The 19902-nt window shown below is 46.5% G+C and overlaps 1 protein-coding gene and 1 long non-coding RNA gene across 5 annotated transcripts in view; one reads left to right on the top strand and one right to left on the bottom strand.

Moving 5' to 3' along the window:
* LOC110495817 (rho GTPase-activating protein 6) overlaps positions 1 to 19902 on the bottom strand; it is a 90802-nt gene that overhangs the window by 40794 nt on the left and 30106 nt on the right. For 2 of the 4 annotated variants that reach the window (XM_021571271.3, XM_090208101.1), the window contains exon 1: positions 13763 to 15687. The exons of the other annotated variants lie outside the window; for them this stretch is intronic. In XM_021571271.3, coding sequence (XP_021426946.3) covers positions 13763 to 13804 — 42 coding nt within the window. In that variant the 5' untranslated portion in view covers positions 13805 to 15687. Of the gene's footprint in view, positions 1 to 13762; positions 15688 to 19902 lie in introns of those variants that run through there. 4 annotated transcript variants of the gene reach the window in all.
* The window catches only part of LOC149975465 (uncharacterized), a 31887-nt gene continuing 24997 nt past the window's right edge, over positions 13013 to 19902 (top strand). The window contains exon 1 of the long non-coding RNA XR_016488367.1: positions 13013 to 13765. This is a non-coding gene — a long non-coding RNA (uncharacterized LOC149975465). The remainder of the gene's footprint in view (positions 13766 to 19902) is intronic.

Here is a 19902-nt window from a genome sequence, read left to right as displayed (position 1 = left end):
ACATTTATCCTGTCAACTTTCGACAGGCCATTATTCATTCAACATACATCAGGGTTTCTTTAAACTATGGGTCGGGAGCCAAAGTGGGCCGTGGGCATGTGAGAGGTGGGTCGCGAGTTCTGAAAATACATCACACACTATTTATTCTTCATTTGGGTTGTTGGAGGAGGTTCTGGGTCACGGGAGGACGGTCAACTACTTATTAGGGTCTCGAGACGAAAAAGTTTAAGAACCCCTGATCTATAGAATGGAAGAACTCAAATGGTGTCCTCCATTGTGTCACTTGAAAACCACCTCAGGTACTTCACCCTGGTTAAATCAATGCTGTGTCCACGTCGTTTCAATTAAATTATGTAGAACCAATGTGGAATAGACGTTGTATTGACGGCTGTGCTCGGCGGGTTGCTGTTGATGCATCACCACTTTGTCATGGACTGTGTCATGAATGCCTAACTATAGGAAATGTTTGTCTTTGAACCCTGCCAACTGAAATGACCAATAGGAAAGGACCTCTTACAGAACTTTCTCTTGGACAAAGAGAATCTCCATGGCTGAATGAGAATGCCTGTCCCCGGTATGACCTGGATGATATCTGACCGTGGCACAAAAGGTCACCATCACATTCTTCCACCTCAGAGAAAAGCTTTTCAGAGTTTGTTTATTATTTTGTTAGACTGTGTGTGTGTGTGTGTGTGTGTGTGTGTGTGTGTGTGTGTGTGTGTGTGCGCACGCGCATCTGTGTATGCATCTGTGTGCGTGTGCATCCGTGCATTCATATGTATGCAGGCTGTGTGTGTGGCATGTGTGTTGAAATTGCCGAAAGATAATTATGTCCTTATCTCTACCCCAGTTGAGTTGTTTTGTGCACAATAACACAACCACAGTTTAATTTACCAGTTGGATTTGATTTAACAATTACTCGCAACGTCACAAGCTGCCACAGTCAGTCATTGCTGCTAATTTCTCTCCGCTCAGTAAGTGTGAGACAAGTGTCACTTCCGGCAGGTATGTGTGTGCGTGTGCGTGTGTGTGTGTGTGTGTGTGTGTGTGTGTGTGTGTGTGCGTGCGTGCGTGCGTGTGTGTGTGTGCGTGCGTGCGTGCGTGCGTGTGCGTGCATGCGAGCGAGGGAAAGAGTCCTTGGCTTTTAAACACCTTCAACACAGAAAAGCCGCCCAGTGCCCAGCGTTCCAGCACCAGGGCCCTGCATATCAGTCAGTTCGGTTCAGATTATTGATCTGAGTTGCCCGGCTCTGTACCTCCTCCCTCCAGCACCACAACCTTCAGCTGACCTCTTCGGAGTCCAGCGTTGTGGACAACTTTCCCTTTTAGCCGAGTGTTACCATGGGCATTTGAACTGTGGGGTGTAGTCAGTGTTCTATCCAATCAATTCATTTGTTCAAGATGATGAATGTTGTTCAACAGTTTGAATTCTTGTTGATGAGTTTCAATGAGGCATTTTTTAATAGCATACTGTACGGTATCGCTCCACTATAAACATAGTCTAACACTGGTATGCTGTCAAGTCTACACATGCACTGCTTTCCTTCCACACATGCACACACACACACACACACACACACACACACACACACACACACACACACACACACACAATAGTTCCCCAGATAGTGATATATTGGTGTGTTTATGTTATGGTGCGTGAATGAGGACCCAAAAGCGAATTAACAAACAGAGTACTTTAATGACGAACATACGTGGGCTCAGATGGACAGGTAGATTCCGACAGGACAGGACAAGGTTGCAGCACACACGATGATAGTCTGGTTCAGGCATGAGACACATAAACAAACAAACAAGAATCCGACAAGGACAGGAGCAGAAACAGAGACAGATATAGGGACCTAATCAGAGGGAAAAAGGGAACAGGTGGGGAACGGGGTGAATGGGTAATTAGGAGGAGACAAGGCACAGCTGGGGAAAAGAGGGGGAGAAAAGGTAACATAACAACGACCAGCAGAGGGAGACAGGGTGAAGGGAAAGGACAGAGACAAGACAACATGACAGTACCCCCCCACTCACCGAGCGCCTCCTGGCGCACTCGAGGAGGAAGCCTGGCGGCAACGGAGGAAATCATCGATCAGCGCACGGTCCAGCACGTCCCGAGAGGGAACCCAACTCCTCTCCTCAGGACCGTACCCCTCCCAATCTACTAGGTACTGATGACCACGGCCCCGAGGACGCATGTCCAAAATCCTACGGACCCTGTAGATGGGTGCGCCCTCGACAAGGATGGGGGGGGGGGGGGGGAAGACGAGCGGGGGCGCGAAGAACGGGCTTGACACAGGAGACATGGAAGACCGGGTGGACGCGACGAAGATATCGCGGCAGAAGAAGGCGCACTGCGACAGGGTTAATGATTTGAGAGATACGGAATGGACCAATGAACCGCGGGGTCAACTTGCGAGAAGCCGTCTTAAGGGGAAGGTTCTGAGTGGAGAGCCAAACTCTCTGACCGCGACAATATCTAGGGCTCTTCGTTCTACGCTTATTAGCAGCTCTCACAGTCTGCGCCCTATAACGGCAAAGTGCAGACCTGACCCTCTTCCAGGTGCGCTCGCAACGTTGGACAAAAGCCTGAGCGGAGGGGACGCTGGACTCGGCGAACTGAGATGAGAACAACGGAGGCTGGTACCCGAGGCTACTCTGAAAAGGAGATAGCCCGGTCGCAGACGAAGGAAGCGAGTTGTGGGCGTATTCTGCCCAGGGGAGCTGTTCTGACCAAGACGCAGGGTTGCGAAAAGAAAGACTGCGTAAGATGCGACCAATAGTCTGATTGGCCCGTTCTGCTTGACCGTTAGACTGGGGGTGAAAGCCGGAAGAGAGACTGACGGAAGCCCCAATCAAACGGCAAAACTCCCTCCAAAATTGAGACGTGAATTGCGGACCTCTGTCCGAAACGACGTCTGACGGAAGGCCATGAATTCTGAAAACATTCTCGATGATGATTTGTGCCGTCTCTTTAGCAGAAGGAAGCTTAGCAAGGGGAATGAAATGAGCCGCCTTAGAGAACCTATCGACAACCGTAAGAATAACAGTCTTCCCCGCTGACGAAGGCAGTCCGGTGACAAAATCTAAGGCGATGTGAGACCACGGTCGAGAGGGAATAGGAAGCGGCCTGAGACGGCCGGCAGGAGGAGAGTTACCGGACTTAGTCTGCGCGCAGACCGAACAAGCAGCCACGAAACGACGCGTGTCATGCTCCCGGGTGGGCCACCAGAAACGCTGGCGAATGGAAGCAAGCGTACCCCGAACGCCAGGGTGACCGGCTAACTTGGCAGAGTGAGCCCACTGAAGAACGGCCAGACGAGTAGGAACGGGAACGAAAAGAAGGTTCCTAGGCCAAGCGCGCGGCGACGGAGTTTGAGTGAGTGCTTGCTTTACCTGCCTCTCAATTCCCCAGACAGTCAACCCGACAACACGCCCCTCAGGGAGAATCCCCTCGGGGTCAGTGGAGGCTACTGAAGAACTGAAGAGACGAGACAAAGCATCAGGCTTGGTGTTCTTAGAGCCCGGACGATAAGAAATCACGAACTCGAAACGAGCGAAAAACAGCGCCCAACGCGCCTGACGCGCATTAAGTCGTTTGGCAGAACGGATGTACTCAAGGTTCCTATGGTCAGTCCAAACGACAAAAGGAACGGTCGCCCCCTCCAACCACTGTCGCCATTCGCCTAGGGCTAACCGGATGGCGAGCAGTTCGCGGTTACCCACATCATAGTTACGTTCCGACGGCGACAGGCGATGAGAAAAATACGCGCATGGGTGGACCTTGTCGTCAGAGAGGGAGCGCTGAGAAAGGATGGCTCCCACTCCCACCTCTGACGCGTCAACCTCGACAACGAACTGTCTAGAGACGTCAGGTGTAACAAGGATAGGAGCGGATGTAAAACGATTCTTGAGGAGATCAAAAGCTCCCTGGGCGGAAACGGACCACTTAAAGCACGTCTTGACAGAAGTAAGGGCTGTGAGAGGAGCTGCCACCTGACCGAAATTACGGATGAAACGACGATAGAAGTTCGCGAAGCCGAGAAAGCGCTGCAGCTCGACACGTGACTTAGGGACGGGCCAATCAATGACAGCTTGGACCTTAGCGGGATCCATCTTAATGCCTTCAGCGGAAATAACAGAACCGAGAAATGTGACGGAGGAGGCATGAAAAGTGCACTTCTCAGCCTTCACGAAAAGACAATTCTCTAAAAGGCGCTGGAGGACACGTCGAACGTGCTGAACATGAATCTGGAGTGACGGTGAAAAAATCAGGATATCGTCAAGGTAAACGAAAACAAAGATGTTCAGCATGTCTCTCAGGACATCATTGACTAATGCCTGAAAGACAGCTGGAGCGTTAGCGAGGCCGAAAGGAAGAACCCGGTATTCAAAGTGCCCTAACGGAGTGTTAAACGCCGTCTTCCACTCGTCCCCCTCCCTGATGCGCACGAGATGGTAAGCGTTACGAAGGTCCAACTTAGTGAAAAACCTGGCTCCCTGCAGGATCTCGAAGGCTGAAGACATAAGAGGAAGCGGATAACGATTCTTCACTGTTATGTCATTCAGCCCTCGATAATCTATGCAGGGGCGCAGAGACCCGTCCTTCTTCTTGACAAAAAAAAACCCCGCTCCGGCGGGAGAGGAGGAGGGGACTATGGTACCGGCGTCAAGAGCTACAGACAAATAATCTTCGAGAGCCTTACGTTCGGGAGCCGACAGAGAGTATAGTCTACCCCGGGGGGGGGTGGTTCCCGGAAGGAGATCAATACTACAATCATACGACCGGTGTGGAGGAAGAGAGGTGGCCCTGGACCGACTGAACACCGTGCGCAGATCGTGATATTCCTCCGGCACCCCTGTCAAATCACCAGGCTCCTCCTGTGAAGAAGAGACAGAGGAAACAGGAGGGATAGCAGACATTAAACATTTCACATGACAAGAGACGTTCCAGGAGAGGATAGAATTACTAGACCAATTAATGGAAGGATTATGACAAACTAGCCAGGGATGGCCCAAAACAACAGGTGTAAAAGGTGAACGAAAAATTAAAAAAGAAATGGTTTCACTATGATTACCAGAAACAGTGAGGGTTAAAGGTAGCGTCTCACGCTGAATCCTGGGGAGAGGACTACCATCCAGGGCGAACAAGGCCGTGGGCTCCTTTAACTGTCTGAGAGGAATGTCATGTTCCCGAGCCCAGGTCTCGTCCATAAAACAGCCCTCCGCCCCAGAGTCTATTAAGGCACTGCAGGAAGCTGACGAACCGGTCCAGCGTAGATGGACCGACAAGGTAGTGCAGGATCTTGAAGGAGAGACAGGAGTAGTAGCGCTCACCAGTAGCCCTCCGCTTACTGACGAGCTCTGGCCTTTTACTGGACATGAAGTGGCAAAATGACCAGCGGAACCGCAATAGAGACAGAGGCGGTTGGTGATTCTCCGTTCCCTCTCCTTAGTCGAGATGCGGATACCTCCCAGCTGCATGGGCTCAGCACCCGAGCCGGCAGAGGAAGATGGTAGTGATGCGGAGAGGGAGGCGACGGAGAGCGCGAGCTCCTTTCCACGAGCTCGGTGACGAAGATCAACCCGTCGCTCAATGCGAATAGCGAGTTCAATCAAGGAATCCACGCTGGAAGGAACCTCCCGGGAGAGAATCTCATCCTTTACCTCTGCGCGGAAACCCTCCAGAAGACGAGCGAGCAAGGCCGGCTCGTTCCAGCCACTGGAGACAGCAAGAGTGCGAAACTCAATAGAGTAGTCTGTTATGGATCGATTGCCTTGACATAGGGAAGACAGGGCCCTGGAAGCCTCCTCCCCAAAAACAGATCGATCAAAAACCCGTATCATCTCCTCCTTAAAGTCTTGATACTGGTTAATACACTCAGCCCTTGCCTCCCAGATTGCCGTGCCCCACTCACGAGCCCGTCCAATAAGGAGAGATATGACGTAGGCGACACGAGCAGTGCTCCTGGAGTAAGTGTTGGGCTGGAGAGAAAACACAATATCACACTGGGTGAGGAACGAGCGGCATTCAGTGGGCTCCCCAGAGTAACACGGCGGGTTATTGATTCTGGGCTCCGGAGATTCGAAAGCCCTGGAAGTGGCCGGTGGATCGAGGCGGAGATGGTGAACCTGTTCTGTGAGGTTGGAGACTTGGGTGGCCAGGGTCTCAACGGCATGTCGAGCAGCAGACAATTCCTGCTTGTGTCTGCCTAGCATCGCTCCCTGGATCTCGACGGCTGAGTGGAGAGGATCCGAAGTCGCTGGGTCCATTCTTGGTCGGATTCTTCTGTTATGGTGCGTGAATGAGGACCCAAAAGCGAATTAACAAACAGAGTACTTTAATGACGAACATACGTGGGCTCAGATGGACAGGTAGATTCCGACAGGACAGGACAAGGTTGCAGCACACACGATGATAGTCTGGTTCAGGCATGAGACACATAAACAAACAAACAAGAATCCGACAAGGACAGGAGCAGAAACAGAGACAGATATAGGGACCTAATCAGAGGGAAAAAGGGAACAGGTGGGGAACGGGGTGAATGGGTAATTAGGAGGAGACAAGGCACAGCTGGGGAAAAGAGGGGGAGAAAAGGTAACATAACAACGACCAGCAGAGGGAGACAGGGTGAAGGGAAAGGACAGAGACAAGACAACATGACAGTTTATAAGACAATGACTTAATTCTGTTCTCCTGCCCTCACAACTTCCTCCTCAACATCCCTCATAGTGACAAATGACTCCCAAACTACCTATTATGAAAGACTCTTCCACTAAAAGTGTCATTTCATAACTACACAAATCCTGGAGAGATCCGTTCCTTGGTGAATCATCAACAGGCCATAATACAGCCTAAGCTCCGAAACTTTGAGAGCACTTCTGCTGTATAAAGAAATGAAAACCTTGTTGACAATGTTCTTTTGCGAATCCATTTGGGTCCACCCTTTCTAAAAGTACAATTTAGTCCGATATTTTTGAGTTTCTTAATCACACCATGTATCTGTATACTTAGCTTGTTTTCTGGCATGATTTCACCTTCTTTTTGGACTTCTTTACCACAATTAAAATAGATTCCTCTTGGAAAGCAGGAGGTCTGGCCATTAATCCAGCTATCTGCTGGCTGTCACCAGAACCACCCAGCCTTTTATACTCTGTAGGACTTGGCAAGGGAAGAGATAAAGTGCTGGACCTTAACGGTCTTCACTGAATGTTTTCTTAGACAAGGACCCTCCAAGTCAAACTGGGCTCTATCCTCCTGAGGGTCTAAGAGAGAGGGTGGGGGAGTAGCCTTGCTGCCTTTTCAAAGACCTGAGACTCAAAAGGAAGGAACACACCATCGTTTTGTTCTCTCTTTCTCTTTCGTTCTCTGACATCACAGGAACCCTGTGAAACAAAGTGGGAAGCTCTTTGACATTTCTGCGTTGAGTCTGGTGGGGGGGTCTCATTGGGAATACACAGCTAGCTCTAGACATGGGATATACTGTATACTAACGAGGAGGCCTTGGTTGATGTTGTGACGTTACTGGCAAAAGGGAAAGGTCCATCATGGCATCACCTACAGAACAGTGCTTTGACTTAACCACTGACATCTCTTTCCTCTTGAACTCAAAACGTGGAAAAAGGGACAAACAACTTTCACTTCCTAAAGGAACTTGCCTGCTCAGTCCATTGAGAGAGAGTCGCTCAGTCTAACCACACGAGGCTGTCACAACACAAGATAAATGTCCACATGCTGGAGATGAGATAGAAGAGAGACTGAAGGCAGAGGAGACAGCCCTCAAGCCCCACATCACTTCTGACGGATGGTTGTTCGGTCTCCCGTTCATCCCGTTGGTGTTTCCTCTGTCCCATGCACCTCTGACCCTGCCTGTTGGAATCCTCTGAGCTATCCTGTGAGCTATCAGCTCACGGTCACAAGACACGACCAGCAAACATACCAGGAGAGTGGGGGAGACAAGCACGTTCTGCTTTTTGTTCAGCCACATGCAATGTTTACCGCAACCAGTTGAAAGTGAAGGGTGTAGCCATTCAGCTGTAATGATGAGGAATGTCATCCTGATGTCAGAGCTTTGATGTGGTAAATATAATATATTGAGTGGGATGTCAGTGTAGTTGAAAATTCACTAATCAGTGATGCTTAACCTTGTTCGGCCTCAATGTATGATGATGAGGTCACACACTGGGCTGTGTGTGTGTGTGTGTGTGTGTGTGTGTGTGTGTGTGTGTGTGTGTGTGTGTGTGTGTGTGTGTGTGTGTGTGTGTGTGTGTGTGTGTGTGTGTGTGTGTGTGTGTGTGTGTGTGTGTGTGTGTGTGTGTGTGTGTGTGTATGCATGCGTGTGTGTTGTATGTGTTGTATGCGTAGACACACTTTTCGGCCTGACATTCCTCACCTCAGCATGGAAGCAAGCTTATCTACTCTTAAAGGGAAAATTCACTCAAAAACAATCTTTTGGTGTTTTTTTTCCCGTAGTCCACTGTCGATACAGTCCCGAAATGTTTTGCGTGTCAGCTGTCACATTTTCAAGTTATTGGACTTTCAAGAAGCAAAGTGTCACCAGCCGCATCAGCATGAGCTAAGAGGTCGCACACTGGGCTTTAATTAACTATGGCCACCCATACACAGACCTGTGATTGCCATAACACACACACACATATTCACTCACGCGAGCACTCAAGCGTAAACACCCATTTACACATAAAATCACCACAAGCCCTCTTAGGCCTGTAACCTTCTGTGAATAAGTCGTCTGCAGAATTCTCCTTATATGGTAGAATATGTGCTCTTCATCATCTAGATTGGCAGTGCTTCTGTTTCCAGGAATAGAAATTGAACGTAGAACCACTACACTCACTTTACAGTCTACAATAAAGTGCTATGTTCATTCGCTCTTTGCAATGATAACTCTTCGGAGCATGCAAGTGTAGATGTGAAATCAAGTGGGAATGTCCTTTCTATCCATTCAATCTCCTTCTTGGGCACTGCAGGAAATTGGCTCCATGTAAGCAAAGAACATGAATTTGTCAAGGAGTTCCAGGTTTTTGATCAGGGAAAATTATATAAAAAGCTTTTTATATCTACATCATCAAGGGGAATTTACAGGGAAGCAGGGAATCTTCCAGAGTTCATTTGGACACTGTTTCCATCGGAAGCATATCCCACTATTTTTCCATGCATCATCTAAGTTTTTCAGTGTAGCTGCATAAGCTTTTTCTTTGAATGTTCCTCTCCCCTGGCTGGTTGATTTAGCCTAGCCACACTCCCCCGATCCTGAACATTGCCTTGGCTGCAGTTCACTGAGCTCCATGCCCTTTGACCGTACACAGTGAGACATATCAGAAAAGTTAATCAGATGACAGTGATGTGCTGACCCCTGTCTCACCTTTTGACCCTATGACCTCTGTAACACCACAGGATTTTTCCAGTCCCAGGCTAAATGGGCACTGGAACAAAATAACTGCATCCGATTTTAACGTCCAACATTTGACCCCCGTTGGGCTGTTATGGCGGCTTTAATCCTGCAATACAACTTAAATCATGAGATAAATAAAATAAGAAATCGGTCTGGCCTCTTCAAATGTTTTTTGAAAATGATATTTAACAGTACATTTTATTCCTTGTATTTATATGTGAGGTTCTGGTCAGATTACACAACCGTAAGTAGAGATCCAACACACTGAATCTGTTTCCTCAGAGTCCAATACAACGTGTTATACTGTATTATTAGTTTGACCATGTTGGCTGAAATCACTGAAATCGCCGGTAACTGAAAAAAAGTAAAGCGTTGATAGAAATAGAAATGTTAGAACTAGAACAGCTCTAACTCAATCAGAATCAATAGAAATCTACTCAAACACTGTTGGAACTGGGCAACATCCTGGATGCCATAGGATCCGACTGTGTTTAATCATGGAGTCAGGTGCCCTGAAACAGCCTTCTTTGTGCGGCCGATCACCTGAGTCCTATTTGCAGAGGGAGTGGTTGTGGTTGGGGCAAAGCAAACAGCCTTCAGGAAACAACGAGGACAAGGTGAGCGGGAAAAGGGTAAGGGGGCCAGACCCCGTTACGAAACATCTACTTAGTACTAGAACAATGAGAGGAATTTGGAGCCTGTCTGGGCAGGTACTTGGCCCTCAGACTGACAAGGCTCTCTTGAATGTCTCCAGGATAGGGAAGAGGGTGGATGCGGGTTCCTTTTGGCCAGTGATGCCTCGGTTAGGGGGAGAGGCAGGAGGGCAAGAGAGAGTGTGTGGACAGGGGGACAGAGACAGAGGCCCAGCCACTGTGACACAGAAGTCTTTTGAAGGTCAGCTGACACCAGCCCGTATGTAATCAGTCATTCAATTAATCAACAATTAAAGAATCCGATCTGTAGTTAATGTGTCTGATTTTCTGTCTGCTTCCTCTCTCTGAGTCAGTCACATGCACGCAGTAGCCAATAGGTCTGTTGCTACATCACATAATGTACCATATCTGTAGCCCTTTCCTGCAGTCATATGACCAAAGCGCCATCTAGTGGCCTCATGGGTGGAATGTTATTAATATTTTTCACAATTTCATAATTAATAAAAATTCTAAAAACATGTCTGTTTCTTGGTCAAACAATGTTGTTATATTTCAGGCTTCTGTGATGTATATAACATGTAATATTGGGATACAAACTCAAAATTGAATACATTTCAACTCTATATCTGACATGGTTCAGGTGTCTTCTTTTTTTAAGCCCATAACCATGTGTGTGGGGTATATACTTTTGTTATGAAGTAGATCTGTTTAAGACTACCAAGAAACACTCTGTGTGACCCTGAGTTATCCCACTGCAGTAAAAGGTTAAAGGACACAATGGAGAGCCAGGGGAGAGTAAAGATGCAGCTTTCGGACAACAGTGATACAAGTCGGAGCAGCAGGAACCAGCCTCAGTAGAGTGAGTGGCAGCTGAGGTTGACATCACTTCCCCTAACCATGCTACAAACACGTGCCATCCTGTGTAATGCCGTGACACTACAACCAGCCACCAGATGACATCCAGATGACATCAACACATCACCATTTTAGTCAAGGAGGAAGCAGGCAGCGGATGTTCGGCCAAATGAGGAAGAGAGAATCCATCATGGAACCCCAAACCCCAACAAATAGAAAGCATGGGGGGGGGGGGGTCCAAACACATTAGATAACAACCGTGTAATAACACACGTCTGGGAATGGTCTGGAACAAAGGGGTGACCGGGTGAAAACCAACCCTGTGGGGTCTGATCATTTTTTTAAACATTTTTGTCATTTAGCAGATGCTCTAAGGGTAAAGAGCAATTAGGGTAAAGTGTCTTACTCAGGGACCTTTCGGTTACTGGCCCAACACTCTAAACCGCTAGGCTACCTGCCGCCCCAGTGAGGAGTTGTGTCTAGGTTGAGTATTGGGTCGCCAGCTCTAGTACACCTGGAGGAGCTAGCATCACTCCGAAGCGAGCAGAGCCTATCAGAGCCTAGCAGAACTTAGCATAGCCTAGTAGAGCCAATCAGAACCTAGCAGAGCAGAGCCACATGGCTGCCTACAAGACAGATTCAAAGTTTATGCCTTGGCAACAGCCATGGTGCTGCTCTCTCCTCTTCAAATCCTCAATGTCTCCAACCAGTATAACACTGGAATCTGGAATATTTATACACAGTGGACAGAATGACGGAATATGGAATTTGTTTATTGGAAGGCTGATGGGGAAAGCTTATGCGGACCTAATCCTCCTTTCCACGCTTTGTCACCAACTTTGGGATCCTTCGGCAGTGATATTAACCTTGGACTGCATCATCAGAATGCCAGAGTTCACGACCAACAGCCAACCATAAACCACTCCTACACACTCGAGGAAGCAGCACTCAGGTTGCTATGTCTAAGGCTATGTGGAGTCTGCTTAAATAGTTACAATGAAAACCAAGGCACTCTGAAATATGATATGTGCAATGTGTTGCTTACACTCCACATGACATTCATAACTCCAGAGACAGTTGAAGTTGAACGACCAATTAATTGCGGGCGAGAGAAGGCGGACATGTTGTTTATCTAAGTAAAATGTGTGTGAGTGATACCACAAATGAGAGGCTACACACTTGCATGGGCTTTTCATACATACTACGTTTCATGCCCCTCAGGAAAAAGTGTCAGCTGGGAGACCACAGTGTGGGCCAGCGAAGCCAAAGAAAACTGTATTGTTTTTCAATCTTTGGTCGCACTTTTATGAGTCTTCGCCGCAAAAACATAGCTCATAAAGTGAAGTCGACCCACCGAACAGCCTCAGTGGGCAGTAGATTACTCACACATGGGGAGAAATTACCCCACATCATTTCCAAGGGCAAAGACAGCAACCCGCAACGCTGATCTTACCACCCATGAGGATTTACAAGCAGAAGAGTTCTTTGTCAATCTACGATTTGGTTAAGACTCCACTACGTAAACAAAAGACACCACTCACAATTGCTAATGAGGCTATAGTTGCATTAGTTCAGGTATTTTCTGTGATCACCGACAGAATAGACTTGATTTGTCCTTATCTAACACCTCTGTGGTGCCTGATGGCGTCAACCACTTAACCACATCAAAACACGATTGTGGCAACACGGGGTCATTGGCTCTCAGAGCTCCTATATTGTATTACGTAACCCACTATCTTTTAAGTCTCAGAAACGTGTAAATAAACCTGTTTATGAAGGTTTATCTCCATATGTGTCACTTTGGAATGAGCCCTAATGCATGCTGGGATTAAGCAAACATGCAACACATTCTGACAGGTGCAAGGCGTGTGTGTGTGTGTGTGTGTGTGTGTGTGTGTGTGTGTGTGTGTGTGTGTGTGTGTGTGTGTGTGTGTGTGTGTGTGTGTGTGTGTGTGTGTGTGTGTGTGTGTGTGCGTGCGTGTGTGTGTGTGTGTGTGTGTGTGTGTGTGTGTGTGTGTGTGTGTGTGTGTGTGTGTGTGTGCGTGTGTGGTGTGTGTGTGTGTGTATGTCTGCGTGCGTGCGTGCCTCTCTATCCTCTACTCTGCCTCTCTGACCCTTGCATCATTAGACCTCTCTCTCTCTCTAATAAGAAGCATCATAGAATGTGAAGTTAGCAAGAGGGAAGACTGTGGGCTGATGGTAGGAAACTACAACATGTTCAGTTCATGAAATATTGGAAACACTGAGGTTCCAAAAGCCCAGGACGTTGTAGGCTACACAAAACCTGTTGCTTTCTTTGCTCAGAGCTCTATGTGAAGCCTGAGTGCACTCACTGCACTGGAACCCTGACCTGGCAGTGAGGAAAAAGAAGACTTATAGACTGGCTTTGCTTGTACTGTTCTTTCTTCATCTCTGTGGTAACATCCACTCAGCCAGCCACATAACTCTCCGGAGTCATGAGGCAGCCTACCACTGACCTTAGCTGCCTCTGGCTTTCTCCTCTCCTGTTTTGATATCTGGAAGGACACTGGATGGTGTGAAACTAAACCGATTTTAGTTGCATGCTTCTATGGGAATTACATTTGAATAGCAGCTGAAATGAGGTGAGGCTAAAACACTACTGTCTGGAGGAAGAAGTAAAACAAGTGTGCATAGCACATAGCCTGGATTCATGTCGATGCTGCACAATGTGTCAGTCATTTCCTTTCAGGAAACCAATATCCTCCCATCTCTGTCCTCTAACATGAACAAATACAGGAGGAAGCCTATGTCTCAACTACCGTACTTCTGAAAACCACAGGCTGTAATGAGAGAAGAATAAGGCAGAATACTTACAAGGTAAGAATTGTGCCTCTCCAAGAATACGGAGTCGCCCATGGTTCAGAACAAGTATCCACATATACAGTAGCCTATCCAAAAGTGAACGAGGAAATAAAATGAATGTTATTTGAATCCTTGCTAAAGTAACGGACCGAGCGTTGTCGTTATATCCTCACAACTCGCTGTATCATCAATTTCGATTAAAGAAAAAAGCTAAACAATTTTTTAAAACAGTTGTAACAGGTTTATGCTGAATAGTCAAATCCCCGAATAGGACAACACTTGTACGGTTGGAGGTTATGCATGCCACGGAGGACAGCAGTGTCAGTGCGCAACAGCTCCCGCTCCATGCTGGCTACTCCGCTCTGTAGTGGACCTACTGATGAAGTTAGCGATGTTGCGCCGCTGTTCTGAACAGAGAGGAAACGAGTCAGGGAGAGGGGCTAAAGGCGGGGCACCTCAAGGGAGCACACGGAGAGCGAGTGGAGAAAGTAAAAGAGATGATCGGCCAATGCAACAACAACATACCGATATTCAGTGCATTTTTTTTTTGCAGTGTTACAATACATTTCCTGCAATTCTACGCATTTTGCCATAGGGTAGTGAGACACTTTTGCTGTTTTAAAGCACATGTCTTGCAGTTCTATATATGTTTTCATCATGTTCATGATATCTGTGTGAGAGTGACTGGGGGTCAGGGCCACAGTAACCTAATGTAGCGTGTGTAAAAGAAACGCCTGAGCGGGTCCCCACATTATAGGCAGTTATAAGCTGTTATAGGCTGTTATAAGCTGTTATGGGCTGTTATAAGCTGTTATAGGCTGTTATAGGCTGTTATAGGCTGTTATAAGCTGTTATAAGCTGTTATAGGCTGTTATAGGCTGTTATAAGCTGTTATAGGCTGTTATAAGCTGTTATAGGCTGTTATTGGCTGTTTCCTCTCTCACCCTCCCGTTGTACAATTACTGTGGGCTGTATTAGGCATGGTTGTCACAGCGGTGTGTAATTGGATAACAAAAACAAAATAAACAGTTCACCCCATTGCTTCTACAGAAACTTACAAAGAATCAACAGCCTTTGGAGTATGGACGCTGGGAAATGACTGTAAACCAATGAATGTGTTGTGACCTCATCACTACGCAAAACCCCTTCAGTACATTGTTTGCGGTGGGGGGGGGGGGGGGGGGGGCTATAGATGAGACCCTCAGACTTTACAGTTATGCACGATGGCTATGTGTCACACTACTGTTAAAAGGATATTAAAGACAACTAGTGGCTAAAAATAACTCTAAATGAAAAAACCCATTAGGGCTTTAGGGGGACATTGCTGAGTTTTTGCAATGCTTTGTGTGAGACCAGATTTGAGCAATCCTGGCCAAGGTTTGCCTGCAATTTCTACAAACACAGAAATAAAATAAAGCGGTTTCATCGGGTCACGGTGCACAGGGACTAATACTGGCCTCCTGTGAGGGGTTTACAATACACTTTCCAGGCTCATATTCACTTGAGTTATTGCAAACCATTTGCTTTGCTAGCTGACCAAGGGTTTATTGGGAAACTGTCTTCACTGTCCATCTCTCATGTACAGAGCTCTTATAGGGGACATTAATACTGAACCAGCCCGGAGGCATGGTTAAACCTCAGGGGACTTGATTGAAAATGACATGCAGCACATGATTAGGGCATGTAGGCTATACGCACATTCATACACACACACACAAACAGGCTGAATACCGGTGTAATCAGAACGAGACGTGTAAACATCTGAAGAGTGTGTGAGGCACAGCAAAGAGAAATCTGCTGACTAAAAGGAATGGAGGGTTTTTGCATTGCACTACAGTGCAGCTATATCAAGGTGCATGATCACGATCAACTGACGTCATCACTTGTTACAATCTTGTTACAGTATGGAAACCTGGGAAACGTGTTAGGTTGGCCAACCCTGCTCCCTGAAAGAAACATAGACCTTGTGGCACTGTCCAAATGAAACAATTATGAAGTCGTTTATTTACGGGTTTTTTTCCAATGCCACTCATTGAGTTCACTCCACTGGGTAAACATGAGTTCATATCTGAAGGAGCCACTTTGTGATCCCCCTGGAGAAGTCCTTTGTCTCCTAAAATGGCAGTTTGATAGTCCCAGTGTGACTGTGGCTGACACGCTGACCCAGCGGCCTGTGCTGCAGAGGAGGAAGAAGGAGGAGGAAGGAACGTGGCAGAACATCCCAAAACTCCAGATGTGTTGCGTCACACAACATGGGGCGCTTTGTCCCAACTGAGCAGAGCTCTCACTGTTCAAGCCCTGGCAGTGAGAGAGAGAGAGAGTGTTTAACTCAAGAAGGAACGCTGATCAAAAAGAAAAGGTCAGCAGCAGTGGTTTATTAAGTGAAACAGAAGACATGTTTAAGCTCCCACACCTCTCTATTGAGAAAAGGTTGCCAGTTCAATTCCAAACTGGCCACTGCTATGTTACAGTGCCTTGCGAAAGTATTCGGCCCCCTTGAACTTTTGCGACCTTTTGCCACATTTCAGGATTCAAACATAAAGATATAAAACTGTATTTTTTTGTGAAGAATCAACAACAAGTGGGACTTTTTTAACAAATCAAAAACTGAAAAATTGGGCGTGCAAAATTATTCAGCCCCTTTACTTTCAGTGCAGCAAACTCTCTCCAGAAGTTCAGTGAGGATCTCTGAATGATCCAATGTTGACCTAAATGACTAATGATGATAAATACAATCCACCTGTGTGTAATCAAGTCTCCGTATAAATGCACCTGCACTGTGATAGTCTCAGAGGTTCGTCAAAAGGGCAGAGAGCATCATGAAGAACAAGGAACACACCAGGCAGGTCCGAGATACTGTTGTGAAGAAGTTTAAAGCCGGATTTGGATACAAAAATATTTCCCAAGCTTTAAACATCCCAAGGAGCACTGTGCAAGCGATAATATTGAAATGGAAGGAGTATCAGACCACTGCAAATCTACCAAGACCTGGCCGTCCCTCTAAACTTTCAGCTCATACAAGGAGAAGACTGATCAGAGATGCAGCCAAGAGGCCCATGATCACTCTGGATGAACTGCAGAGATCTACAGCTGAGGTGGGAGACTCTGTCCATAGGACAACAATCAGTCGTATATAGCACAAATCTGGCCTTTATGGAAGAGTGGCAAGAAGAAAGCCCTTTCTTAAAGATATCCATAAAAAGTGTCGGTTAAAGTTTGCCACAAGCCACCTGGGAGACACACCAAACATGTGGAAGAAGGTGCTCTGGTCAGATTAAACCCAAATTGAACTTTTTGGCAACAATGCAAAACATTATGTTTGGCTTAAAAGCAACACAGCTCATCACCCTGAACACACCATCCCCACTGTCAAACATGGTGGTGGCAGCATCATGGTTTGGGCCTGCTTTTCTTCAGCAGGGACAGGGAAGATGGTTAAAATTGATGGGAAGATGGATGGAGCCAAATACAGGACCATTCTGGAAGAAAACCTGATGGAGTCTGCAAAAGACCTGAGACTGGGACGGAGATTTGTCTTCCAACAAGACAATGATCCAAAACATAAAGCAAAATCTACAATGGAATGGTTCAAAAATAAACATATCCAGGTGTTAGAATGGCCAAGTCAAAGTCCAGACCTGAATCCAATCGAGAATCTGTGGAAAGAACTGAAAACTGCTGTTCACAAATGCTCTCCATCCAACCTTACTGAGCTCGAGCTGTTTTGCAAGGAGGAATGGGAAAAAATTTCAGTCTCTCGATGTGCAAAACTGATAGAGACATACCCCAAGCGACTTACAGCTGTAATCGCAGCAAAAGGTGGCGCTACAAAGTATTAACTTTAGTGGTTGAATAATTTTGCACGCCCAATTTTTCAGTTTTTGATTTGTTAAAAAAGTTTGAAATATCCAATAAATGTCGTTCCACTTCATGATTGTGTCCCACTTGTTGTCGATTCTTCACAAAAAAATACAGTTTCATATCTTTATGTTTGAAGCCTGAAATGTGGCAAAAGGTCGCAAAGTTCAAGGGGGCCGAATACTTTCGCAAGGCACTGTATGTGGAGCAATCCACTTCATTCTGCTCACTGGTTAGTGAGTAGGATATACTTTGAGAATGCTCGACACTATAGATTCCATCTTCAATTTGCTGCCGAACAAATGCCTCATAAATGTGTCTGCAAATGGCAACCTAACCAAAAGACCATAATGTCACATACGGTCTGGATGAAGCCTACATACATACTATCCTGAGCTCTTCTTGCAATTTACTCACAGCTCGTCAAAGAGACACATTGCCTAATCCAACAAGTGAGAAATAATAATTAAAAGGTGCAGGTCCCTCCCTGCTTCCTCCCTCACAGCGTAACACTTTGAAAGTGTACGGCTCCGAGATGGGACCCTGATAGTCATCATATCCAGTCTGACCTGAGTCATCTTGAGCACATACATCTTGAGCCTTGGGATTTTCTCTGTCACCTTTAACCTGCTTCCTGTGCTCACCTTCAGCGGCAGAGCCATTGTCTTTTGGTATCGTATTTAGCACTGTGCTTGATATTTCCCACCGTTGATTCTGGCATAGAATGATCCTATTGATGAGCGACATATTTCACAGTCACAGTCATAACAAAAATACTAACAAAAAGACTAACAGTGGGACAGAATGTGGAATGTTACTACTCCCCAACACGAGACATAAACACACACATCTAATAATGTTTCACATGCTCCATTATTTCTCACACCGCTGATATTTCTGGTTGTGTGTACATTGGTTGTACGGACAATTGCTTCTTGTGATTCAACTACAGTACAACGTACGGTGTATATATAACCCTGACATATTCCACTGTCTGCCATGTGCCTGTCTCTGTAACTGGTAGTTGAATTGTTTATTCCTATGCCTGGTTCTGTGTGACGTTACTTACTACCTCAGTTGTTTCTCCCAGGCTTATGCATCTGGAAAAATACTAAAGAATGAAATGCACTCATCGGCGGCCATCCTAATGCCTTCTGTCATCGTAAACTCAGAGCGTGGAGCAAAATGCAAATGTTTACATCGCTCAGTTACTACGCGCCCGCTTTATCCAGACAAGTGACTACATGCTTCTGCACTGAAATCCCTGAATCGTATGGAACATCTCCCATAAAAGCCTTTATGACAATCCAATGAATGACAACATATCCCATTAGTGGTCACGACCTGTCTAATAAACATTCGCAGAAGAAACTCGGCATGAAATACTTGCACGAGTTCTGTTGTTGCCCTTTCGGTGATCGTTTGGTGGATTCGTTTTTGTTTACGTGACTCTCTTTCCTCATCTGGATATCTCCCATGATACAAGACAAGAGCCAATGAAACACTGCAATAGAAAAATTATTTATACTTCACCCTGGACAAATTTACCGTACTTGTTTACAGCCGCTTATTACCACTGTGTCTCTCGCTGACGTCTTCAAGGACCTCGGACAACGTCACCTGTACGAACATGAGTTCTTGCAGAGGAAGGGGGTTAGGGTTAAGACACCCTTCTTCGCATCCACCCCATCCCAAACACACAACACCCCCTGGTCTGGATTCAATCAGCAGGCTTCAATCAGCAGGCAACAGGGACCACTTGCCCTGAATCCATTTCTATCCTGAGGGTGAACAGGGGTTCTATACATATTGTTTACTCCAGTTGTCCCATCCAAGAGCTGTTCAAGACCTATGCTAAAGCTTAAATGGGCAGAATTTATTTTCAAAAATTCCAAGTTAAAAGTAAGGCAGGAAGGAAGTAAAATGTTAATCAAATCCAAGTGTTTCAGAAGACAAAAGACTATGGCAGTGAGATGGAATCCAGACCTGCATGCTTTTTTTGGGGGTCAGTGTTTCCTAGTTACACCCTCTTTGCCTGAATATCTGTCTGCTGATGGCTGGCTATACTTCATCACATGCCTCACAGTCATGAAGTTAGGCTTCTCTGGCGAAACTGCACAGCTTGTACTCTCCAGCACAGTGGTATGATACAAATTAGGATTAAGTTGGCCTGTGACGGACTGGGAGTGATGTTTATCAGGGTACACGCATAACACTGTGCTCTATTTCTCCCCTTAAGTTTTACATGTAGACAGGGCCACTCACATCAACTATTCCCTGTTTAGCTCACTTAA

This window comes from Oncorhynchus mykiss, chromosome 18, assembly GCF_057628025.1.
Source record: "Oncorhynchus mykiss isolate SJ-2025 chromosome 18, ASM5762802v1, whole genome shotgun sequence".
NCBI classification, from domain to species: domain Eukaryota; kingdom Metazoa; phylum Chordata; class Actinopteri; order Salmoniformes; family Salmonidae; genus Oncorhynchus; species Oncorhynchus mykiss.
The sequence above is the reverse complement of the archived record's forward strand: the minus strand, read 5'-3'. Positions and strand labels throughout refer to the sequence as shown.